This window comes from Aulonocara stuartgranti, assembly GCF_965226115.1.
Source record: "Aulonocara stuartgranti genome assembly, chromosome: 15".
Lineage (NCBI taxonomy): Eukaryota > Metazoa > Chordata > Actinopteri > Cichliformes > Cichlidae > Aulonocara > Aulonocara stuartgranti.
The window spans coordinates 17158165-17181980 of NC_138951.1; the positions used below are offsets into that span (position 1 = coordinate 17158165).

At 45.2% G+C, this 23816-nt stretch overlaps 1 protein-coding gene across 1 annotated transcript; it reads right to left on the minus strand.

The window, feature by feature from the left end:
- Positions 1–10650: 10650 nt before the first annotated feature.
- thbs1b (thrombospondin 1b) lies at positions 10651–22989 on the minus strand. Its single transcript, XM_082505235.1, has 23 exons — positions 22582–22989; positions 22341–22417; positions 21251–21810; positions 21056–21131; positions 20641–20721; positions 20407–20516; positions 19828–19953; positions 18719–18815; positions 17679–17852; positions 17374–17550; positions 17114–17287; positions 16729–16856; positions 16467–16619; positions 16056–16274; positions 15834–15941; positions 15274–15433; positions 15050–15168; positions 14352–14586; positions 14005–14232; positions 13618–13889; positions 13407–13504; positions 13180–13319; positions 10651–13060 (listed from the first exon to the last, which is right to left on the minus strand). Exons 2-23 carry the CDS (start codon positions 22402–22404, stop codon positions 13053–13055), a joined length of 3507 nt encoding a protein of 1168 aa, XP_082361361.1. The 5' UTR covers positions 22405–22417; positions 22582–22989; the 3' UTR covers positions 10651–13052.
- Between the last annotated feature and the right edge of the window lie 827 nt (positions 22990–23816).

Sequence of the window (23816 nt, forward strand, 5' to 3'; positions counted from 1 at the left end):
AATTAACCGTCATCTAATTATGGATTTTTTTAAACCTGTTGACGTGCGTCAAAAGATGATGAAGGTCACCTTTTTTCCATCAAAATATTTGCTGCATGTTTAAGTTCACCAGGTGCAGTCAGCTCAGGGGTCAGAGGTCAGAGCACATCCTAGCCAGGAATCCCATCATGTCTGCCAAAAATCACAGGAAGCGCATTGTTCTCTATGGGGAATTACTTTATGAGGGCTTACAGAGAGGAATTATAGAAACGTAGCCAAAGTGTTTATGTGATTACACGGCAGTTATGTCACTAAGTCTGACCTAATAAAAAGAACTTCTTTGGTTGACTGATGCCATGATTGTTTTAGTTCTCATAAAACTTTTGTAGAGTTGTGGTTTTGAGTTGCTGCAGAGCCTCTGATTTGGAAAACACAAAGATCAGAAAATCCTGGCTGTTCCACTGAGTGTCCCAGAGTGTGTTATTATAAAATGACCCCTCATGTGACATCCAGCTGTCTGACACTTCCACGCTGGTATTACAGAGAGTGGAACCATTTGAGCTTCAGCGGTTTATCTTATAAAGGTGTTTGCAAATCTTTTAAAACAAAGATAGACTACATTCAAGTATGTGGTTATTGACCAAAGACAATTTGTGTAATATATTAATTAGTGTTATCATTCGTAAAACTACACTGCAAGACATTTTCAGTATTTTTTGCGCCTCTTTGACTCATATGATTATAAATTAGAAACCTTTGGGTAACCAGATATGGTGCCTGCAGCTATTTTTGTTCTCACAAATAGTAGAGTGCAGGTGTCATTGGGGTTTTATTTTGATCCCACCCTCCACACCCACGTAACTATAATGGCAAGAAAATGCTTTGACTAAACCACATCCCAGAGCTATTTTTCACTGAGCCTTTATTGTTCGAGATCATGTTATTTTCTTCCTATTTGAGTCTCGAATACTGTATGCACAGGTGGCGTCCTGCAGCTCCTGTACTTAAGGAGGTGGATGGTGGGGAAATACCACGGTATTCAGTGGGGGGTCCTCCATCTTAAAATAACACTCCAACACCTCTGTACACAGCAGCAGGAAGCAGAGAGGTGTTGAATGACAGAAGGAGGACGAGTGAGGTCAGATCAAATGTAACATTTCAGGTTTGAGGTTTGAGGCTAGCTGTGGCAGTTGTGCAAATGCGGTGCAGTCTCTCCAATTAGGTGGATGAATTACATCAGCTAAAGAAAAGCATTTTTAACTTCAGGGTGGATGCCCTTTGTTCCATTCATCAGCATATTATTCACTACTTTTTGCTCACACATTAAAGGTCTGTGAGCAAATTGAGGGATACAGCTTTGGCCTGTCATTATTTGAGGAGAGTGGGTGGCAACTAATGACTGAACTGGTTTGCAATTGCAGGACTACCAGTTAAGTTCTGGTCTGTCTGGGAAATTTTTAGCACTTGCAGATCGTCAGCTCATTTAAGTCTAACAAGAGCTATTTAATTAATCTCTGACCAAGACACCCACTTTAGGTTCACTGATGATTCTAAATCATGGATGTGAGTGTGAATGCTTGTGCATCTCACAGTGTTAGCCCTGCGATAGACTGTCAACCTAACTAAGGTGTACCCTGCCTCTCACCGTATGACAGCTGGGATAGGTTCCGGTCCACCAATCCCAGCTTTCATAGCTAACCCGGATTTACGATTACTATAAATACATGAGTTTGAGCTTTAGAAAAGTTTTCAACACAAACAAAAGGACAACATGTAAATTCAAACTTCGGAGTTCTGGAAAAAAAAACCTTGACCCGTCCCTAAGGAACCTCATAAAAGACTGCAAAAACAAAGCATAACTCACATCAGCATGCCAATGCAAGGACAAGGGTGTATGCTCAGCTCTAGTCAAGCAGGTAACCATATGGTGCAAGGCTCAATGCAGTGGCTTGGATTAGAGTTCAGTCCAGGTCTCATTGCTGTGTGCTTCCTCTTTCCTTTAAAAAACTTCATCTGAAATTTATTTACCACTTCTTATCCTGGAGTTTTTGTTTTATATATATAAAGAAATAAAATTTTCTTCATTAAAAAATAAGCATAATGAAGAGTACTCTTGACTCATTAGAAATTAAGACAAAACAGTCTAAAGGTACTTTATTGGATGGATAGATGGATGGATGGATATTCGTTCAAAAGCAGGGTTTGCAGAAATCATGTTAGAACAAACACCAAAGCAAATCAAAAAGAATGGGAATTGATAAATGACTTATCAATTAGATTTCTTATTGACTGTCTCACTGGCTCCACTTGGAGAGTCACCACCATCTCTAAGGTCTAAGGAGCTTAGAAGAAAAAGCTTCTGGACTTCTTTAAGTTGCTTGAATGACTGATCTGACCTGGATGACTGAGAACCTTCACAGACATATTGCCGTACATTTTGGGAGGAACACCCTTCAACTGGTGCGGGAGTATGAAAAGGAATCAAGGAAATTATCGGATTATAGGAACCATCTCCGTTTCAACTTCAAGCAACTTAAAGAAGTCCAGAAGCTTTTTCTTCCAAGCTCCTTAGACTACGATGACCTGGATGACTGAGAACCTTCACAGACACCATCTCTAAGCAGCATATCAAAGTCATTACATTTGTGCAAATTGTATGTGTGCAGTGTGGCCAAATGTTTACGCATGTTGAAGGTATTTCTCGTCTTATTTGTGTTCAGTGTTGGGGTTGTTATTGAAAAAAGTAATGCATTACACATTACTTCTTACTGTTCTTAAGAATAATGCATTATGTTACTTAATTACTCCCCAGAGAAAATAATTTGTAACACAACTTTTTATACATTACGCTCACATTTCTCCCTCTACAGGAAAGGGCAGAGCAGGCTGTACCTGCTGCGGAGACTCAGGTCGTTTGGAGTGGAGGGCCCACTCCTGAAGAAATTCTATGACTCTGTTGTGGCTTCTGCTATCTTTTATGGCGTGGTCTGCTGGGGCGGCAGCATCTCTGCTGGGGACAGGAAGAGACTGAACAGGGTGATCCGAAGGGCCAGCTCTGTTCTAGGATGCCCTCTGGACCCAGTGGAGGTGGTGAGTGACAGGAGAACGGCGGCTAAGCTGTCATCCCTGATGGACAACATCTCCCACCCCATGCAGCAGACTGTGACAGCACTGAGCAGCTCCTTCAGTGGGAGACTGCGGCACCCACGGTGTGGGACGGAGAGATTTCGCAGGTCTTTCCTCCCCACTGTGTCATGGTCCGCGGCCCGGCGTCCGGGGTGCTGCTGGGATGTCCACGCCCACGAGCGTGGCTGCTAACCCCACACCTGCATCCCATCCCAGGCGATCACCAGGTGGACTATTTAATCCTGCCCTACCTGCTGCTCCACGCCAGTCCGTAGTCGCCTCTCAGCGATCACAACTCGGCGTGTTTTTGTTTTCGAGCCACCTGCCTGTCCACCTGTCCACCTGTCCGCCTGAGATTTGGTTCACATTCAGCTTCGCCGTCTCGACCCCTTTTGGAGCTCCACCCCCCTCTGGTTCACTCGGCCCGGCTATCACCGTGAGACGCACACTCCACCTTCCCTCGTATGCTTCCTTTTTTCCGCACCCCAGTAATCTGTCTCTCTTTTTGTTTTACAGCCTCTCACAGCCCCGCTCTCGGCGTTCCCTGTGCGGTCCCTCGGTTTCTTCTGGTTTCATACGTTGTTTTTCTGGCTACCCTCACGGGACACCTTTAGTTGCAATAAAAATTACTTTCTTTATTCGCTCCTACCCTAGTGTGTGTGTTCTGCTACTGGGTCCTGCCTGCGCTCGGAACTTCGGTTCATGACAGTACGGACTGGCCAGTATGGACCCAGCAGATCCACTCCGCTCCGCTATTAATAAACAGGGCGCTATCCTCGGTCGCCACGATCAGCAGCTCCAGTCTCTCCAAGACCGTTGTCAAGAGCTCAGTGACACTCAGAATAAATTACAAACTAGGCCGTCCGACCCCGTGCACCGCGGCGTGTCGCCTCCGCCGCTGGAACCCTTCCACGGGGAGCTGGACCTGTGTGGGGGGTTCCTTTTCCAGTGCTCCTTGTTTTTCAGTCGCACGCCTCACGCGTTCCCCACGGATACTGCTAAGATCTCCCACTTCGTGGGATTGTTACGGGGGCGTGCTCTAGCATGGGCTGAAGCCTACTTAAATTCTCACCCCATTCGTGATTGCGATTACGATGACTTCCTGGAGGAGTTCCAGGCTACGTTTTCCCCTCCGGTATCGGAGGACGATGCCGCGCAGAAGTTGCTGGGGCTCCGTCAGGGGCGGCGCAGTATTGCGGAGTACCTAGTTGAATTCCGTACTCGAGCGGTCGCCGTGGGTTGGCCCGATTCGGCTCTTCGTGGGTTTTTTTTACGGTCGTTAAATGACCAGATGAAGGACCAACTAGCTTTTCACGAGGAGACCAGATCCTTTGATAAATTGGCCTCCCTCTCCCGTAGGATTGACAGACGCTTGCGGGAGAGGAATGCCGAGCGGCGGTCTAAGCCTATGGGCTCCGTATTGCGCCCCGGGTTTCGCGTTTCTCCGCCCCCGCCCCCAGCTGCGTGTGCGCGCCCTCCGTCGCCGCCCCCGCCTGAACCCATGCAGATCGGACGCTCTCGGCTTTCTCCGGAGGAGAGGGAACGCCGATTTCGGGCTGGAGAATGTCTGTACTGTGGGAGGCCCGGTCACCGCATCGCTGTTTGCCCGGTCCGCCCAAACGACCCGGCCCACCGGTGAGCCCGGGGATACGGGTGGGCAGCACTCTAAGCACTACTAGACCCCGATTGTTACTGTCCGTTACTATCGTGGCTTCTAATCAGACTTTTACATGCCCCGCGTTAGTGGACTCCGGGGCGGAACAGAACCTTATGGATGAGAAGCTGGCTAAGAGGCTAGCTGTGTCTCTTACTCCACTCGAACCGCCCATCCCTGCGTCTACATTAAACAACCAAGTGTTTGCATACATAACTCACCAAACCGCGCCTGTAGGTTAATCACATCAGGTAACCACCAAGAGCAGCTGTCCTTTTTCACTTTTCCTGCTCCTGACACCCCGCTTATCCTAGGCTACCCCTGGTTACAGAGACATAACCCACACATAGATTGGGCCGGAAAAAGTATCGCGAGCTGGAGTGTGTTTTGTCTGGCGAACTGCCCGAGGTCAGCCGTTCCCTCCGCCTCAACGGAACGGAGGCCCGCCCCGCCACCCGCGCCGGACCTCTCTTCCGTGCCCCCCGACTATCACGATCTCCAGCAGGTGTTCAGTAAAGATGAGGCGCTCTCACTCCTGCCTCACCGTCCATATGACTGTGCTATCGATCTGCTCCCGGGTGCATCGCTGCCCTCTAGCAGATTATACAACCTGTCTCGCCCCAAAAGAGAAACCATGGAGAATTACATCCAGGAGTCGCTAACTGCAGGACGTATTAGGCCGTCATCCTCTCCCGTGGCTGCGGGTTTTTTCTTCGTGGGAAAGAAAGACGGGACGCTCCGCCCGTGCATCGATTACAGGGGGCTGAATGACGTCACCGTCAAAAACAAATATCCCCTCCCACTCATTAGTTCTATTTTTAACTCACTCCAGGGAGCTACGGTCTTCACCAAACTAGATCTGCGGAACGCCTACCACCTGGTACGGATACGTGAAGGCGACGAGTGGAAGACCGCCTTCAATACCCCACTAGGGCATTTTGAATATCTAGTGATGCCGTTCGGGTTAACGAACGCCCCGGCGGTTTTTCAAGCCCTAGTCAACGACGTGTTACGGGATTTCCTGAACGTGTTTGTTTTTGTTTACCTGGATGATATTTTGATTTTCTCCAAGACGCTCGAGGACCATCGCATCCATGTGAGGAGCGTGCTACAACGGCTGCTCGAAAATAGACTGTACGTAAAAGCGGAAAAGTGTGAGTTCCACGCCTCATCCATTTCCTTCTTGGGCTACATCCTCGCTGGTGGGCAGGTGAAGACCGACCCGGTGAAGATCAAAGCAATATTGGAATGGCCGGTTCCGGAGACACGAAAGAAGCTTCAGAGCTTCTTGGGGTTTGCGAATTTTTATCGCCGTTTCATTCAAAACTACAGCCAGGTGGCCGCGCCTCTCACCCAACTCACCTCACCCAAGGTGTCTTTCACATGGTCCCCTGAGGCCCACGCAGCCTTCGCTAAATTGAAGCGATTATTCACGTCCACACCCATTCTGACCCATCCTGACTCTTCTAAACAGTTTGTTGTTGAGGTCGACGCATCTGATGCGGGAGTCGGGGCGGTTCTTTCCCAGCGGTCTGGGCCCCTGAACAAACTCCGGCCGTGCGCCTTTTTCTCACGCCGACTCACCCCCGCGGAGAGGAATTACGACATCGGCGACAGGGAACTCCTAGCGGTAAAACTCGCATTGGAGGAATGGCGTCACTGGCTGGAGGGGACCGAACAGCCCTTCGTTATATGGACGGATCATAAAAATCTACTGTACCTTAGAACCGCCAAGAGGTTAAATCCCCGTCAAGCTCGCTGGTCCCTATTCTTCGCCCGCTTCAACTTCACACTCTCCTATCGTCCCGGGTCACGAAACATCAAACCCGATGCGCTCTCCCGTCTGTATTCCCCCGACAGCGAGGCGCCCCCCCCCGCCACCATCCTGCCTGCCTCCTGCGTGGTGGGTGCTCTCACCTGGGAGATTGAGGAGACCATTCGCCAAGCGCTCCCGGGGGACCCTGACCCAGGGACTGGACCGCCAGGACGGCGCTTCGTTCCCGCCGCCGCCCGGGGAGCAGTCATCCACTGGATCCACACAGCACGATTCGCGTGCCACCCGGGCGTGAGCAGAACGGCGCGCCTCCTCAGCAGACACTTCTGGTGGAAATCGCTACTACGGGACGTGAGGGACTACGTGTCTGCCTGTGCCGTCTGCGCTCGTAATAAATCATCCACGAAACATCCCATGGGCCAGCTCCACCCACTCACTACTCCCCACCGGCCCTGGTCTCACATCTCGCTCGACTTTGTTACCGGTCTCCCCACCTCTTCTGGAAAATGTGTCATCCTCACCGTTGTGGATCGGTTTTCTAAGGCCGCCCACTTCGTCCCGCTAGCCAAGCTGCCCTCGGCTGCTGAGACTGCCCAAGCGTTAGTCACGGAAGTCTTCAGGCTCCACGGAATTCCCCTGGACATTGTCTCCGATCGCGGTCCCCAGTTCACCTCACAAGTGTGGAGGACCTTCTGCTCCATTCTTGGCGCCAAGGTCAGTTTGAGTTCCGGTTTCCACCCGCAATCCAATGGGCAAACTGAACGCCTTAATCAGGAGCTGGAGACTATGCTGAGGTGCGTAGCCAGTCAAAACCCCTCCTCCTGGGTTACTTACCTGCCCTGGGTGGAGTACGCCCACAATACTCACACCTCGTCCTCCACCGGCTTCTCTCCTTTCGAAGCGTCCCTCGGGTATCAGCCTCCGCTCTTCCCGGAAGAGGACCTGTCCCTCTCCGTCCCGTCGGCCCCTCATCACCTCCGGCGCTGCCAACGTGTGTGGCGCTGCGCTCGCCGCGCCCTCCTGCGCGCAAAGGAACGACAGGCGCACTACGCCGATCGTCGCCGCGCCCCAGCCCCTGACTACCAGCCGGGACAGAAGGTTTGGTTGGCTGCTGGGAACATCCCGCTCCGGGGCACGTCCCGCAAACTGGCTCCCCGTTTCATCGGGCCGTACGAAGTGGACCGAGTCATCAACCCGGTGGCAGTCAGGCTCCGGCTTCCGGCCTCTCGGCGTGTGCATCCCACGTTCCATGTATCTCAACTTAAGCCGGTCCGCCTCAGCCCCCTGTGCCCTCCTTCCGAGCCCCCTCCTCCCGCCCGGCTCGTCGGCGGCCATCCGGCCTATGCGGTCCGGTGGATCCTGGATGCGCGCCGGCGCGGGCGCGGCTGGCAGTATCTTGTGGATTGGGAGGGGTACGGCCCCGAGGACCGCCTCTGGGTCCCGCGCTCCTTCATTCTGGACCCTCGTCTCATCTCTGCTTTCCGTGCTTCTCTCCGCGGGCGGGGTCCCGGCCGGTCGCCTGGGGGCGACCCTTGAGGGGGGGGTACTGTCATGGTCCGCGGCCCGGCGTCCGGGGTGCTGCTGGGATGTCCACGCCCACGAGCGTGGCTGCTAACCCCACACCTGCATCCCATCCCAGGCGATCACCAGGTGGACTATTTAATCCTGCCCTACCTGCTGCTCCACGCCAGTCCGTAGTCGCCTCTCAGCGATCACAACTCGGCGTGTTTTTGTTTTCGAGCCACCTGCCTGTCCACCTGTCCACCTGTCCACCTGAGATTTGGTTCACATTCAGCTTCGCCGTCTCGACCCCTTTTGGAGCTCCACCCCCCTCTGGTTCACTCGGCCCGGCTATCACCGTGAGACGCACACTCCACCTTCCCTCGTATGCTGCCTTTTTTCCGCACCCCAGTAATCTGTCTCTCTTTTTGTTTTACAGCCTCTCACAGCCCCGCTCTCGGCGTTCCCTGTGCGGTCCCTCGGTTTCTTCTGGTTTCATACGTTGTTTTTCTGGCTACCCTCACGGGACACCTTTAGTTGCAATAAAAATTACTTTCTTTATTCGCTCCTACCCTAGTGTGTGTGTTCTGCTACTGGGTCCTGCCTGCGCTCGGAACTTCGGTTCATGACACACTGCTGTCAGACTCCATAATAAAGACTTTAACTGATCAAGCACACACATCCATACATATGCAATAATACTAAGTGCAATAATCCTTTCTGTCATCGTTGTATTTTTACTCAGTTGTATATAGTATTTGTATTTGTATTCTATTTTTATCTTATTGTATATTTATTTTATTGTATTCTACTGTATATAGTATTTTATTCTATTCTGTACAGTTGTGTACTGTATTTATTCTTATTGTATTCTAATTTTTGCCTCATAACTTTTGCACTGTCCACTTCCTGCTGTGACAAAACAAATTTCCCACGTGTGGGACTAATAAAGGTTATCTTATCTCATCTTATCTTAAAAATGACCTGAAACACACCATAATTACCAGTTAACAAAGTAAACCTCAAATAGCTAAGCGGGCTAACCCAGACATTGATATGTGTCTACTTCAAATGCTTTAACTACGTCACATCCAGTTTTAGAAACATCAGTGAATCCAACGTTTGTGGGATTTTTTTGGAGGGTGAAGCTAAAATGGAAAAAACACAAAACTCCACACAGAAAGAAGTCATTAGTGACTCTTTTTTTTCTGTGAGGTAACAAACCAATACATGATTGTACTGCCTATCTTATCAGTTTCCCCAAGTAAGAGATGTGATATAATTTATTCATGGTTTAAAGGAAGATATTAGTGGTAAGACATTAAGACAGAATTTACAGTTTTCTGTAAACTGGTATGTGTTAACTCTCACATCCTGAAATGTGCAGGATGTACAGCCTAAAATAGGCTGTAAAGTAAACATGTGGGTGTTTGTAGGCAGCTGACAGAGACCTGTGAAAAATGCAGCCAGTATTAGGATGTCTGGTCTTTAATATTGCCACATTAGGTTATTATGGATTATTACAATACTGGCCTGTCTAAGTTAACAAAAAGGAGTTCATAATCAGCTTCCTTTTGTTTTAAGGGAAATGTAACCAGTTAATTTATATTTGCTTCTCTCCATTTGACTGCAACAGAATAAAGAGTCATTCTGTTTGCCATAAAATGATCTCCATAATCATATCTAAACACAACTATGTCTGGTCTGTCTTATTCTGCATATGTCTTATGCAGCCACTGTGGCTCAACGGCCTAAGTCACAGGAACTCAAACATCAGCAGAAAGTCTAAGTCAGAATGCATCACTCTGCATGACAGCAGTCATTAGAAGTCACTGAGCTCTTGTTGTATTTCACCTGAGTGAATCTGAACTGTAAAGTGCACATGAAAAATTACCTGTATGTTTTCATTTTTAGGACGCATGCATTAGCAAGCTTTTGCAGCCATATGTCACCAGAACTCTGAGGTCTTCTATTCAGTGCTGGTTATCCATCCTTAAGTCTAAAAACTAAAGGTGTCAGAGCCTTTGCAGATGTTGCCCTACACCTTGAAACTCTTTGCCCTCTGATCCATGATCTACAAGCTCAATCAACTACAAAAGTTCAAAAAGAGCTTATTTTTTTGAACTGGCATTCAGGTAGCATTCTTTTAAATGCCCTTTTATTTCTAACATCCTGGTGTCCTTTTACTCCTGGTCTTAGTTTGTTTTTTTGTTTTTTTGGGGGGGCTCAGGTTTTCAGAAATCGGCAGTTACAAAATAACAACAATATAACAAATTCAGCACACACGTATATAATGCCTTTCAGTCAATGTCAAGGTTTGTGTCAACCTAATATTTGCATATTGCAAAAGAGGTCACACAGATCAAACTAAGGAGGAGACACCTGCGCCACATTCCTCATGAGGCCTTTATCATCGAGATGACGGAATGTACAAGTCTATCTGTGCTTCTGAGAAAGTAGGGGAAACATTTGACTGTGAGTAATTTTGATTGCTGTGCGCTGAATCTATAGATTTGATCAAATCTACTTGCGTTTTTGATGGATTTTGTTGGTGAGAGTCACTGTTCTCCATAAATCGTGGATTGATCAATGCTAGATGGCATGAAAAACAATAAAGTAATGAGAATGTTAACAACTATTTATTGTCTTAAAATACATAACAAAATAGTTGTGATGAATAAAAACAGCATTTTGCTTTGTACAACTATGAAAATGTTTACAGACAAGCAAAACTAATTGTACAAAAATATTGGTAACATTGATACACAATAACAAAAAAGATAAAAACAATAAAGAACATAACATCCTCACGTCAGTGTGCAAACCGTTTATACAGATGGACATGTGCCCTTTAATAAGGCAGCAAATCCTGATAAATTATTTAAATAGCAAATTTCTACAAACACACGCGCGCACGCACACACACACACACACACACACACACAAAATCAGCGTCTCACAAACCACTAAGACAAACAGGACAATAATTTATCTGCTAAAAACCGCATTGGACATACGTGATAAAGCAAAATACAAAAAAAAAAAAAAGAAATATCCCACCTTCTTATAATTTTCACTGTAGTAAATCATGGGATTGGGAGCTCTGCTGTATTTGTAGCTATGTCATGTTATATTATTTACAGCTCATGCTACAGTAGCACTAAGATGTCAATCATTTCAAAGGAATACGAAGAAGTACTTATGTTTTTGTTTGATCAAATTATACAACAGCAATGAGGTAATAATTGTACATCAACGATCTCCTTTGTTTTTCATCTCTCTCTGAAGAAAAGGCACACGGATCAGATACACTTCATGCTAAATAGCCCTGTCTGAAGAGTAACGAATTCTGGAGATAAAAGACAACGACAATGTTATGCATCCTGTATCTAAGCGTACCTGATTTGGGGTCAATTTTCACTGTGATTGGAAGGATACTTTTACTTTTTCAAAGTACAAAAATTTTGTTTACTGCCTACACTGTAGGCAAAAATCAATAAATTAGATGTATTTACATTATTTCATAGCAAATTCCCCCAAAAGTTGAGGGGGCTAAATCTCTTCGAGTTCTACAGTTAGGATCTGATATAGGGAGTATTTTGGAAGAAATTTTGACTATGTGGTTATAGACTCAAGCAACTTTTTGTAAAATATAATTATCTCCATCTAATCCTGAGAGTTGTTAAGACAACCAGATGACATCAAAAAAACCAACAATACCTGTATGTAAATGATAGTTAACATAAACCAGTGCTGTCTTGCATTGCATACTTCCATAAGGCAAGTGTGACAAAACGCTCACATATGGCATCATGAAGAGCACAAGTACCCAGATAGGATACTCAAAACAGTCAGAAGATCAATATGAAATGCTGTACATTTCTCACCCACTAGCTAGCTCCAATTCCAGCTAGCTAGCTAACAGTAGCAGGGTTTTTTTCTAGCTTACACCAAACAGTGCATGTTATGGATTTGTCTGGTGTTTAGGTATGTTAAATTGAACTGTAATCTTCACTGTTGAGTAATTCTGTATTAAAAGAATCACCAAAGGCTCAAGAAGTCGCAAATTTTTACAAAACATGTTAGCTAACTCATCAAAAGCAACTGTTTTTTTTATATTAGGAACATGTTTTAGCATGTTCAGTTTGAGACAACTTTGCCGGAATTCATGCATTACGTAAGTATGCAGTGTACATACTGTGCTACTTGGAACTCTGCTCTTGGAAGTATTCAAATTGAGACAAACACAGTTCATAGTTCTTCTACCCTAGAGATTTTAGGGTAGAAGATTTAAGAACTTTCTTGTTCCATTCATGGTTAGTCTTCCACATACATTCTGTACATGCATGCAAACATTTATCCACAGCATCATATTCCCCTTATTTCTAACTTGCTCCCCTCTCAACAGTTTTCTTAAATCATTAACAACAAAAATTCCTACAAAATGTCATCTTCATTTTTTGAGTCCTCATAAGTTGTATTTCCAGGATCTACATCCTGGTCAGACTGGTAAGGCAAAGGAAATATTCTTCTTTATTTCTTTGGGAAGTCCATCTAGAAAGTGAGGCAGAAAAGGCTGAAGAGGTGAGACAGAAAGAGAGAGAGAGAGACGTAAAGACTTGGAAGTGCATAGTTGTTTATGAGGAGCCATTCCTGTACAGAGATGAATGAGGTCTTTCAGAGAGCGGGTAAAGCAGGCAGAGCGGGGATAGAAAGGTGTTGGTGACCTACAGGCTTTGTTGGGGTTTTTTTCACCTCTCCCTGCTCTTATAGATGTTAAGGATGGTGGTGGAGAAGGGGCTCTCTGATCCTCAAATGGCATTCAGCTGGTTGGTTTTCTTTCCAAACCGGCTTCAAGTTACCCTGAGGCTAACCATATGCCCTTCGCCCAGTCTGAGTGAGCATGCCCAAAAATAAAGAGTTGCGGCAATAAATCGGTCCCTGGACTTTGCATGAGAATATAGAAGTTCATACTTTATACAAAAAGGTGCATTCCTCAGAGCTTCCTGCGCCGTACATTTATGCATCTGTCAAAAGGAAGAGACATAACATGAAGAGATTGCAGAGGGTTTGTTTAATGTCTTTAATTCTAGAGTCCATTTTAATAGAACAATGTCAACTTTAGTGGTTTTCAAATAAAACTTACCTCTGCATTCATACTTGAGGTCTGAGAAGTATACCATCTCTTGTGAAAAGACAAAAAGACCTAGCCTTCCACCTGCATACGTCTTGTCATAGATGCTACCAGAATCAGCCATGATCTTCTTACCCTCATACATGACAACTCTGTGGAAATCAAGGAAAAATTAGACATTTGAATGCCAAACTCATGAAGGGTAACTACCTACAGACTCAAAATTATTTTCTGCCCACCGAATGTGTCCTGTTCTCGGCCTATGGATCAGATGCCATCTGTAGGCAGTGAAGTCTTTCCATCCAACGTTCTTTGGGTCATGCCAGAGAGTGCGAACCTAAAGCGTGTGAAAAAAATAAATAAAAGACATGAGTTTTTCTATTTTATTTAGGTTTGATTATCAAAAATAAATGTTTCAATTGTCCATGAAAGAACAGAAGTCCAATGTACCTGTCCTGGGGTGTTGCCTGTGTGCCAGAGGGCATTTCTGAGGTGCTCTCCTGGGCCGGTGGTGGAATTAACCACTTTGATGGACAGGCCAGAGTAACCTTGTGCCTTAGTTGGCTTATGTGACCAGTAGGTCTGTGTGATTTGCTTCCACATCACCACATAGAACCTGGAACTGGACTGGTAGCCAAACACAAAGCCGGCATAGTCATCATCCCTGTCAGTGTTGATGAAGAAAGTCCCACTGAAGTCCACTGCATTGAACTCATGGTAGCCTGAACAAAAACAGGTTGAAAGGGTGTCACGACAAGAATTGAATAGAAAAAAGAAACTTTCCTATTAGTCTTTGCAAAGTTACACATTTGGTCCAGAGAAATCGTTGGTACTTACCAACAGCAATGCCAGGGTCACAGTTAACAGTTTGAACCAGCTCTTTGCCCTGGTGGCGGACGACCCAGTTAGGATCAATCTGGGAGGTGCCTTTTGGATCCAAAGGAACCATCTGGAACTTGCGGAAGTCTGTCTCACTGATGTCAAAGTTCTCGGGACACACGTCATAGATGTCAGGCACATTGTCCTGATCAAAGTCATCTTTGCAAGCATCTCCACGGCCATCACCTGAAAAATACATAATCCAAATTATTTAATAATAATAATAATAATAATACCCAGGGTGTATAGATATATGTGTTCCAGCATAAAACTGCTTGGATGTATCCATGTCCAACTTTGCTCACCATCAGAGTCCAGCTGATCAGGATTGAACGCCAGCCTGCAGTTGTCTTTTTCATCAGGGATGCCATCATTGTCGTCATCATGGTCACAGGCGTCACCTTTGCCGTCCTTGTCATGGTCAGCCTGATTGGCGTTGGGAATATACGGGCAGTTGTCCAGGTTGTTCTGGTGTCCATCCTCATCAATGTCCTGGTTGCTGTCGCACTTGTCTCCCACGCGGTCATCATCTGAATCCAACTGCAAAATTAGAGTGTTTAAACATCCTAGTTAGATCTGGTTTATGGGGAAAATTGAGTATTAGCTTACTTGTACTCTATACACCACCAAATAACAGCTGCATTCATGTCTGAACATGTCTCTTTTGGCCTTTAATTGTGCGCTTCACTCTTTAAAAAGCACATCAGTTTAGACTTCCCCTCCTTCCCTTATTCTTCTCCTAATTCCTGTTGTTTAACACATTCCTCTTTCTCAGTGTAGCCCTAGCCCCCCACCACGCCTTACTGAACTAATGTGCCCTTCAGCTGCATACAGGATTTACTCCACCTTTTACATGCCATGATAATGCTTCAGCAACTACTGAAGCCTGCTTTGACTGAAAGGGAGATATAAAAGAGAGCCCGGGAGATGAATGTGGATTATTGTTGCCGGGTAAGACTGAAGCAAATGGGTAACAGCAATGCGTGTGTTTGCTTTTACACACCTGATCAGGATTATGTTCTAGTGGGCAGTTATCACACATGTCTCCCACTCCATCCAGATCTGTGTCTCTCTGGTCAACATTGTACACATAGGGACAGTTGTCCTTCTCATTCAGTATGCCTGGCATAAACGGAAATAAATTAGATGAAAAGGCAGCACAAAAGCAGAAAATATAAAAGTATTGTCTAAGAGTTATGCTGATTATTTTTTGTTTGCAGGTCTCACCATCTCCATCAATGTCCACTGCGCAGGCATCTCCCTCTCCGTTGCTGTCGGTGTCTGTCTGGTCTGGGTTGCTATTGTAGGGGCAGTTGTCGCAGCCGTCACCCACATCATCACGGTCATAGTCATACTGCCTGGGATTGTACACAAAAGGACAGTTGTCCTGTTTGAAAAAGAGAAAAATGCAGTGTTAGAGAAAGAGTCAATGACAGTTTTTAAGGTGCTGCGGTTGTAATTTCCAACTCCCTCCCTGCCCATTTACAGGGAGGGGGTGATGCAGGATGAAAAGCAGCTTTATTTGTAGGCTCTCTCCTGCATCAAATGTTGGGATTAGCAGCACACAGCGCAGCTCCTTCAGAACCTCAGCATTGGAATTTGAGGTTTTGGCTCAGCCTTGGGAGAAACATTTGTTTTTCTTTTGAGCGCCACCCTCCTCTACCCTACCCCCATCTCCACCTGTCCTCTTATTAGACAACGTGATGAATGCAAAAAGATGTGCACAGGCACCGTTTCACACTTATTCCTTGTACAATCTTATTTCCTGTCTGGAAATGTTTACTTACCCTATCATCAGGAATACCATCATTGTCATCATCATTGTCACAAGCATCTCCAATGCCATCCTTATCATAATCTTCTTGCCCTGAGTTCGGGAGGTTGGGACAGTTGTCCTGAATGAACAACAACAGAGTCAGTCTCAGCCATTATAAGCAATATTTAGATATTTTCACTTTAACTCTGCAAAAACATTGACATTTCTTTGCAGCTGCTTTGCTACTACGTACTTTTTTGCAGTGGTAGGTGGCGTTTTCAACACACACCAAATCTGAATTGGGCCACCCATCCAGATCTGTGTCCTCTCCGCAGATATGGCCATTGCCAGCATAACCAGGTTTGCACTCACATCGAAACATGGGGTCAGCAAAGTGTCCAAGATAGTTACAGCGGGCATTTTTGTTACAGTCATGGCTTCCATCGAGGCAGGGATTACGGGGTGAGCACACCTGTAGATTGAAGATGAGATGAATATCAGTGGTGAGACGAGCTCTGCATAGTTTAAATTCATGACATTCTCTCCTTAGAAAGGCACATATTCATCACAACACATTAGTATGACCTCTCCCTGTTATCAGTATTTGTTTAATAAAAGTTGTCTCTCTTGCTCTGTTTTTGGCTTCAAACAGGAATCTGCTTGCCTGCTTATTAGCGGCGGCCTGCTCCACACCATGGCCAAACGGCTGGGGTCCTGAGTAACGAGTTGGGCAGGGCAAACAGTTGTAGCCTGGAACGGTGTTCTCGCAGCGGTGCACCCCATTAAACTCAAAGCACGCATCAGGAACCTCTTTGCACTGTTTTCAGGATAAAAAAAGAATCACAGTTATGGTTACGATGTTGCCTGAATTCTAATATATGACTGTAGCTGCTTTAATCATTGAACAACAGCTAAAGACGTTTTACCTCATCAATATCTTTACACTTGATCCCATTGCCAGTGTATCCTGCTGGGCACTTCCCACACTTCCAGGAACCATCGGGAAAACTTGTGCACTTGGCACCAGCAAAGCAAGGGTTGGACAGACATCCATCTGAACACAGCAATGCAGTCATCAAAATCCTTCATATGTAACCTGCTTTTAATCTTAGTAATCCTAATCTTCCAGTTATGATCTCATTGAGATGGTACACTTACGTATATTTAAAAAAAAAACTTCAATAAATAAAACCTACATTGAAGTGGATGCCAACAATAATCCTGTAAAGACTAAATTTTAAAAACATGAATAATAAAAAATACCAAATACATGGAATATGTGGAACTCCTTTAAATGATAAAATGCCTCACCGATTGGGCAGGGGGTCTTGTTGCACCTCTGGATGTCCTTGGCTTCACCGACGCACTCTTTACCGCCGTACTGTGGTGCAGGATTATTGCACAGGCGTTTCCGAGTCTGTTGACCACCTCCGCAGGTGAGACTGCATGAATCCCAGGGAGACCAGGGACCCCAGTTGCCATTGACTGATGAAGACATGAAGAAAGCATGATCAACGTCTTCTCTTGCTTTACACAGTAGCAAAATCCAACTGTAGTATGAAGAAACTTACTGGGACACGGGGACTTTGTACACGTTTCAGTTTGCCGGCCTTCTCCAACACAGTCCTTGCCTCCTAGCTGAGGAGTTGGGGAGTTGCAGAGGCGGATTCGGGTGATGACACCAGCACCACAGGTGACCGAGCATGATGACCATGGTGACCAGTGGCTCCAGCTGCCGTCCTGCTTGACTAAAGGCCACAAGACAAGGTCAGAGATCAGTTATCAAGAGCCAAAAAGTTGAACCACGGTGACATCAAATCATAAAAAAGTCACACATATTTTCTGTCTGTTCTTGTTGTTGGTTAAGTTAACTCACAGCGCTTGTCACACTCCTGGAGGTAACAGTCTCGGGTTTGCACAGAGGTGCCCTCACAGTTGTTATTGATACGGTCGCAAGAGCGCCCACGCTGCTGGATGCCACGCCCACATGACACGGAACAATGGGTCCATTCAGACCACGGCGACCAGCCGTCCTCTGCATAGTCGCTCGCTGAGCAGGAGGGAGAGGGAGAGAATATGAGAAGGAGGCGAAGAGGGAGACAATAAAAGAGCTATTGCAGCGAAGCAGCACCCCCTCGCAAACAGCCCCTAACCTTAAATGAGGAGGGGAAGCTCTAAAAGCAGTGGACTAATGGTCTGGATTTAACTGGGAGACACAGCTGTTGTGAGCATACGTAGAGGACTAACTGGAGAAATAGAAAGGCCTCCTGTCCTCAGGATGGACAGGGATGCCCCACTGGCTTATGTTTTCCAAAGAGGAAACAGCTTTTGAAAACATGACCCTGGGTCTGTAATGACTTCAGCAAGTGGCTGAGGCCGGGATGAATGCGGCTCCCAATGTTTACTTTTAGGGAAGCATCGCAGCCAAGTCTGCCAAGGTATGAAGAACATGCCACCTCCCCTCATGTAAAAGATGGCTTCACTAAACAGAAAACCAATTTTCCATTCCCCTTTAACCAATTTGGCAAATTGCAGCCATTTCAACTTAAAGATTCAAAGATGTTTTAGAGCACAAAGCGCCAATGTTCCAAACACATAAGCACCCTTTCATACTAATGCAGTTAAATCATCTTTAAAACTAGCATTTTTTCTAATGAAGAGAAAGCTTTACATCAATACATCAAGGGAAATATTTGTGGTTTTTTGTTTTATATGGCAAATAAAATAGAAACAGCTCGCTCAGGGAATGGTACAGTGTTAGCTGAAATGTCATACACTTTACACTATGTGGACCATTAATGTAACATTTATAGTGCAGGTTTGCATACCTATAATTATTTTAATTACAGTGTGTCTTTGTATAGCTATGCAGGTCATAATAAAATGTGTTGGAGATCGTAGATTAGAAATGCTTACGTGTTCCACAGCGTGGGCAGCACTCTCCATCGGGAACAGTAGCATTAGCACAGGGGATCAGGGGGCAGGAGATCTTGCGACACACAGTAGCAGAGTTCTGCAAAAGCACAGAGATCAAATTCATTTTTAAATATTTGGATATCACTCAAGTTTTGCTGCAATTTTCCTCCAAACTCAGTCCAGGCACTCAGTCAAGTCCCAGTGCTTGAATGGAATTTGAAACACTGGACCCTTCACAACGGCGTCACTAATGTGGAGTTTGTGGGGTTGTTTAAATCCATTTAAATTAGTGCATGTTTGAAGATATGTTTTTAATCGAGGCCTCGCCCATGTACGTGCAACCATCTCATTAAATTCTCTATTGGTCATGTGAGTTTAATCATGGAAGAATGAGTGAGAAGCAAGAGTTCTGGCTGAGAACGGGGACCCCTGCAGCCAACACCTGCCGACTAGGTCAGGGGAGGGTGGGAAAGAGGCCAAAGTCCTAATAATGGATATGGGTTTCAGAATGGAGCCGGACTGGGCACAGAGCCCCGAACAAGTAAAGCCAGCCTGCCAGCACAACCTGTGAGGGTTCACTATGAATGACTCAGGCATAAGAACTGCCTTTTGACTATGCATGCTAATGTTCTCCCTCCAGGAACTGATCACTGACAGGGAAAAAAGCGGAACCTGGAAGAAGTAGTCTATCTGCACAGGGAGAAATAAGCAAATGAACCCACTGGTGAAATGCAGGAAGATTTCCTCCCAAGTATTTTACATCTACATCCTCCTGTCCACTTGTCAAAGCCAAGGTCTTGTTCTTAATTATGGGCAACGGATCACTTAAGTCCCTCAAGCCCCTCAAGGCCACAGTCAAGTTGAACTTCTGACAGCAGACCTGTCATTACAACAATAAAGACTGTTGGCCTCCTGCCCAGTCGCCACACTACTTACTAATTACTGACCAGATCAGTTGTGTTGTGGTTAAGTGTGTCTGCCCATTGTGGGCTGTCATCACAGTGTGCGTGCTTGTGTGTGTGTACATGTAAAGAGAAGTCAGAGCATTGAGTAAGTCCTCCTCACACGTGTGTTTAAGTACACTGGTGGGAGTGCTGTGGAGATCTCACCTGACAAGTGCACTCGGTGCAGTCATCCACGGTCCACTCGTCTCTGTTCTTGCGAACGATGCCATTGTGGATACAGACACCACTGTGAATTCCAATGTGGGATTTAATAAGCTTGTTTTCATCCGTCTGAGGAAAAGAGAAACAAGAAAAATAGACTTATGATAATGAGTTGTTAGCTTGGTTGTTAAAAGAGAAAAAATGTGAAGCCCCTTTTAAAATTCACAAAGTAACAGAGATACAATTCTGAAGAAATGCAGGAGGTAAGCAAATTCAGCGTCAGCACAGAGGAAAGAATTATATGATGTACAGAGTAATAAACAGTAAAACTACACAGTAAAAACCATTTGCAGTTTTTCTGATACTGATTTGCTGAAATTACAGATGATTTTCTGTCAGATGCCTTCTCAAGTTTCATTCACAGTGCAGAGCTTTACAAATATTTAAGAGCTCAGTATCTCCTTTGATTAAAATACAGACAACTGTACACACATCTGACGTACACACAGGCAAACAGATAACCAGCAAAGAGGCAGACGTCACTTAGGTTCTTCTACACTGTCTTCTGGGTTTGCTCCTTACCAGCTTGCGGAGTTCAGTGGACAGCTCCTTGACCACCACACCAAGACCCTTCAGCTCTTTAAACATACTGAGCAGGTCCTCACAGGAGAAGCCACACACCATCTGCAGGTCTTCACCAGAATACACAACAGTGAGAAAAACATACTTAATTTTTATTTCAGATTAAAATTATTTAATTCTCATATAGTTTAGAAAAGTTTGCAGACTGAGTGCATCAGATGCAGCAATGCCTACCTTTAGTCTTATGGCCACTGTACTCAGTTCTGATGGCCGAGGAGCCATTGAGGTTCCTCAAGACCATGGTGTCAGTCATGGCTGAAAGAAAAATACTGCTGTGAATCAGTATACTATTTCAATGGTAATATATTAATTAATAAGGTCGAGCATAATGCCCCGCAGCAGTAAATTATGCAAAAAAGTAATTAGTTCATTCTGCATAGGCTGGAGAACATACTGTGAGACCACAGAGCTCTGAGATATTTGTAAACTGGCATTCCTTTTTGGCATCTCGTAAACAGCTTCTCGGGCAGTGTTTGGTACAGAAATCAGCAGACAAACGGAGTACACGCAGATTTCTTTGATAAGGAATTGCTCGCACTTGAGAGTGCATGGAGCAGATGAGTGATTGGTAAACACTTTGAGTACTCACCGCTTTGGCATCCTTTGTTGCGCAGAATAGCTTCCAGAGTCGTTCCAAACACAAACCGCACGTTTTGTAGGACCCCCTGCAAGTATGAGTGTGCAGTTTAAGCACCGGTACACAATTCGAAAAGTTCATCACACTCAAAGTATTTAAAAAGAAATTCCTTCCTGACATATGCTGCTCCATTCTCTCAGCTCTCACCGTGAACTTGTCCTTCACGGCTCCCTTGCCAACCCTGAGCTGCGCGCTGGCCGGAGTCTCCTGCGTCAGGATGCTCTGAATTGGCGCATCCAGTTCGGCGGTGTTCACCTCATCGCATCCCACGTACAGCTTTGCCCAGTCCTCCTGCACGAACAGCGTGATATTTTTCCACTGACCCGTAGCCAGACCCACATCTTCGATGGAAACCACCTGCTGCTTGTTCTCGGTGGAGAAAACAATGTCCAAGGTGTTCGCTTTGCCGTTTGAGACGACCTCAAACACGGGTCCGGATCCATCCTTCTTCTCCACAGTCAGGAGGCTTCCCCTGGTGCGTCTGAACTGCTTAAAGTTGAGCAGTAGGAGGAAACCCCGCTCGGCATGGATGGAATCGATCAGGTCCCTAAACGAGTTCTCGGGGACCGGGGGGATCAGGTCCGGGTTGAGGATCTTGTAGGCGGGGCTGTACGGGTCGTCTCCTTTCACCAGGGTCACCCCGTGGTTCTTGCTGGGGACTTTGACGAGCTCAAACAAGTCATACACGCTATTGTCGTCTCGACTCTCTGCGGGTGAATAACAATAAGGAGTCAGCCTTTGTGAGGCGCTGGATTTCTATTGTTTTCACTTTTAGAGTACTGCAAAACGTTTTTAAAGCCATACCAGCTCCTTTATATTCTTTTTTTTAACCTCCTAGGACCTGGCGTCCACATATGTGGACATCACATTTTGGGTTATTTAGACCAAAATATTAAATTTTGCTCTACAAGGGCCTGATATCCACTTACGAAGACATTATACTGCTACTGTTCTATCGAAAATTTAAACGAATATCCTCATAAGTGGCTCTCATGTTTCTTAGAAACAAAAATCAGGTAAAACAAAAAATCTGGTAATTCTTTGTTTTTACATTGTTTGGGTACCAATATGCCCAAATATCAAAGAGAAATCAAAATTGCATGCCATGGAAGAGTTCGGGTCTTAGGAGGTTAAATTAAAAACAAACACAAAAAACAAACACAAGCTTTCTTTCCCCTTATCTTCCACAAGAATCATACTGACAAGTTTTAACCAGTTCAAACTGAGACAAACTCACCTGCGACTCTCGCAGCCTCGCAGGTCCAAAGCATCAATAACAAAAATATCCCCGGCAGCTTCATGGTGATCTGCGGTCTGTGACAAATAACCACAAAAACACAGCAGTTCCATTTTAATTTAAAGCATTAATGATATTGTCAGAAAGAGTCAGCCTGCAGCAGGTATACACCTAAAATACAGCTGCCCAAAGAGCGATGGCTGACGCTGCTGCAAAAACACTCAGAATATTTACCACTTACCTGCTTAAAGCAGCAGGTCCAAAGTAATAAAATCCGGAAAAATCTGGAGAAATCCAACAATTAATCCCCAAGCATGAATTTGTGACGAGTTGTTTTTATGTATACATATATTTGTAAAGTTCCACTGCGAAAAGAAGGAAAATAATGACAAAAAGAAATTATTGTATTTTAGTTTTTGTTATATAGAAATTTCTCCCTCCGGTGTCAGCCGCTAAAATACAGCTTTTTAAGCCGAAGGGGGGACAAAGTGCTATTTAAATAGTTTGATGCCATTCCTAAGAAGTAGCCTCGTCCAATCACGGTGAGGGGAGAAAAAGGGACGACCTTATCCTCTTAGGAGAGAGAGAGAGAGAGAGAGAGAGCGCGCATTTTCCACTGCGGGACCAACTTCACTGCGTTGCCTTCAGAGTCTTAATAGTCCAGTGTTTCATCTCAGCGTCCATCCATCAGCCCTCACAGGCACAGCTACAGCGACGTGACACATTTATAGCGACGTGTTTCTAACATTCACAGTAGAAAAAACAAGTCTGTTTTCAGACTTACTTCTGCTTTGAACTTTTTATATAAACTTGTTATATTTCTCATACTAATACTGTGGTGTATTAACTTTAAAAAATACTATAAAAATTACACAATGAACCACTTTTTTTTTTTTTTACCTGTGCTTAAACAGATGAAAGCTAGATATCAGAGTATATTTGGTGTGACTTGAGCTTCACAGATTATGAGCCTCAGTTTGCTGCAGTTCCGGATCTATCCGCTAGGAGCCGACGTATTCACTCCAGAGATGCCCGAGGCATTTCAAGGTGTTGCTGCAGCACACCTGAACTGACACATTGTTTTCATTGCCATTCAGTTCAGAAGAACTATGTAATAAGGTATTATATAATTTATTTAGCATATTTGGGCATTTTTTAGTGCACCAAGCATCAGGTCTAGGCTTGATTGATTGAGGCTCAACCAAACAGAAGTGTGGGAAGTGGGAGTGACATATAGAAAACATATAAACCAGTATGAAATGATGCAATTTCTTTAAAGTAACTCTTCCCCGCCAGACCACGCACAACTGTTCAGTTTTGTTTAAGATGGCCAGCTAACACGCTCTGTTTTCCTGGTTGAAGTGTAGAAGGGATGTTGAGCAGCTATTTTAGCTGCTGTTCTTACATATAAGTAGCACAGATGCTCTCTAAGAAATACCAATATTTTGCTATTATAATAAGCCATTAATAGTGGAT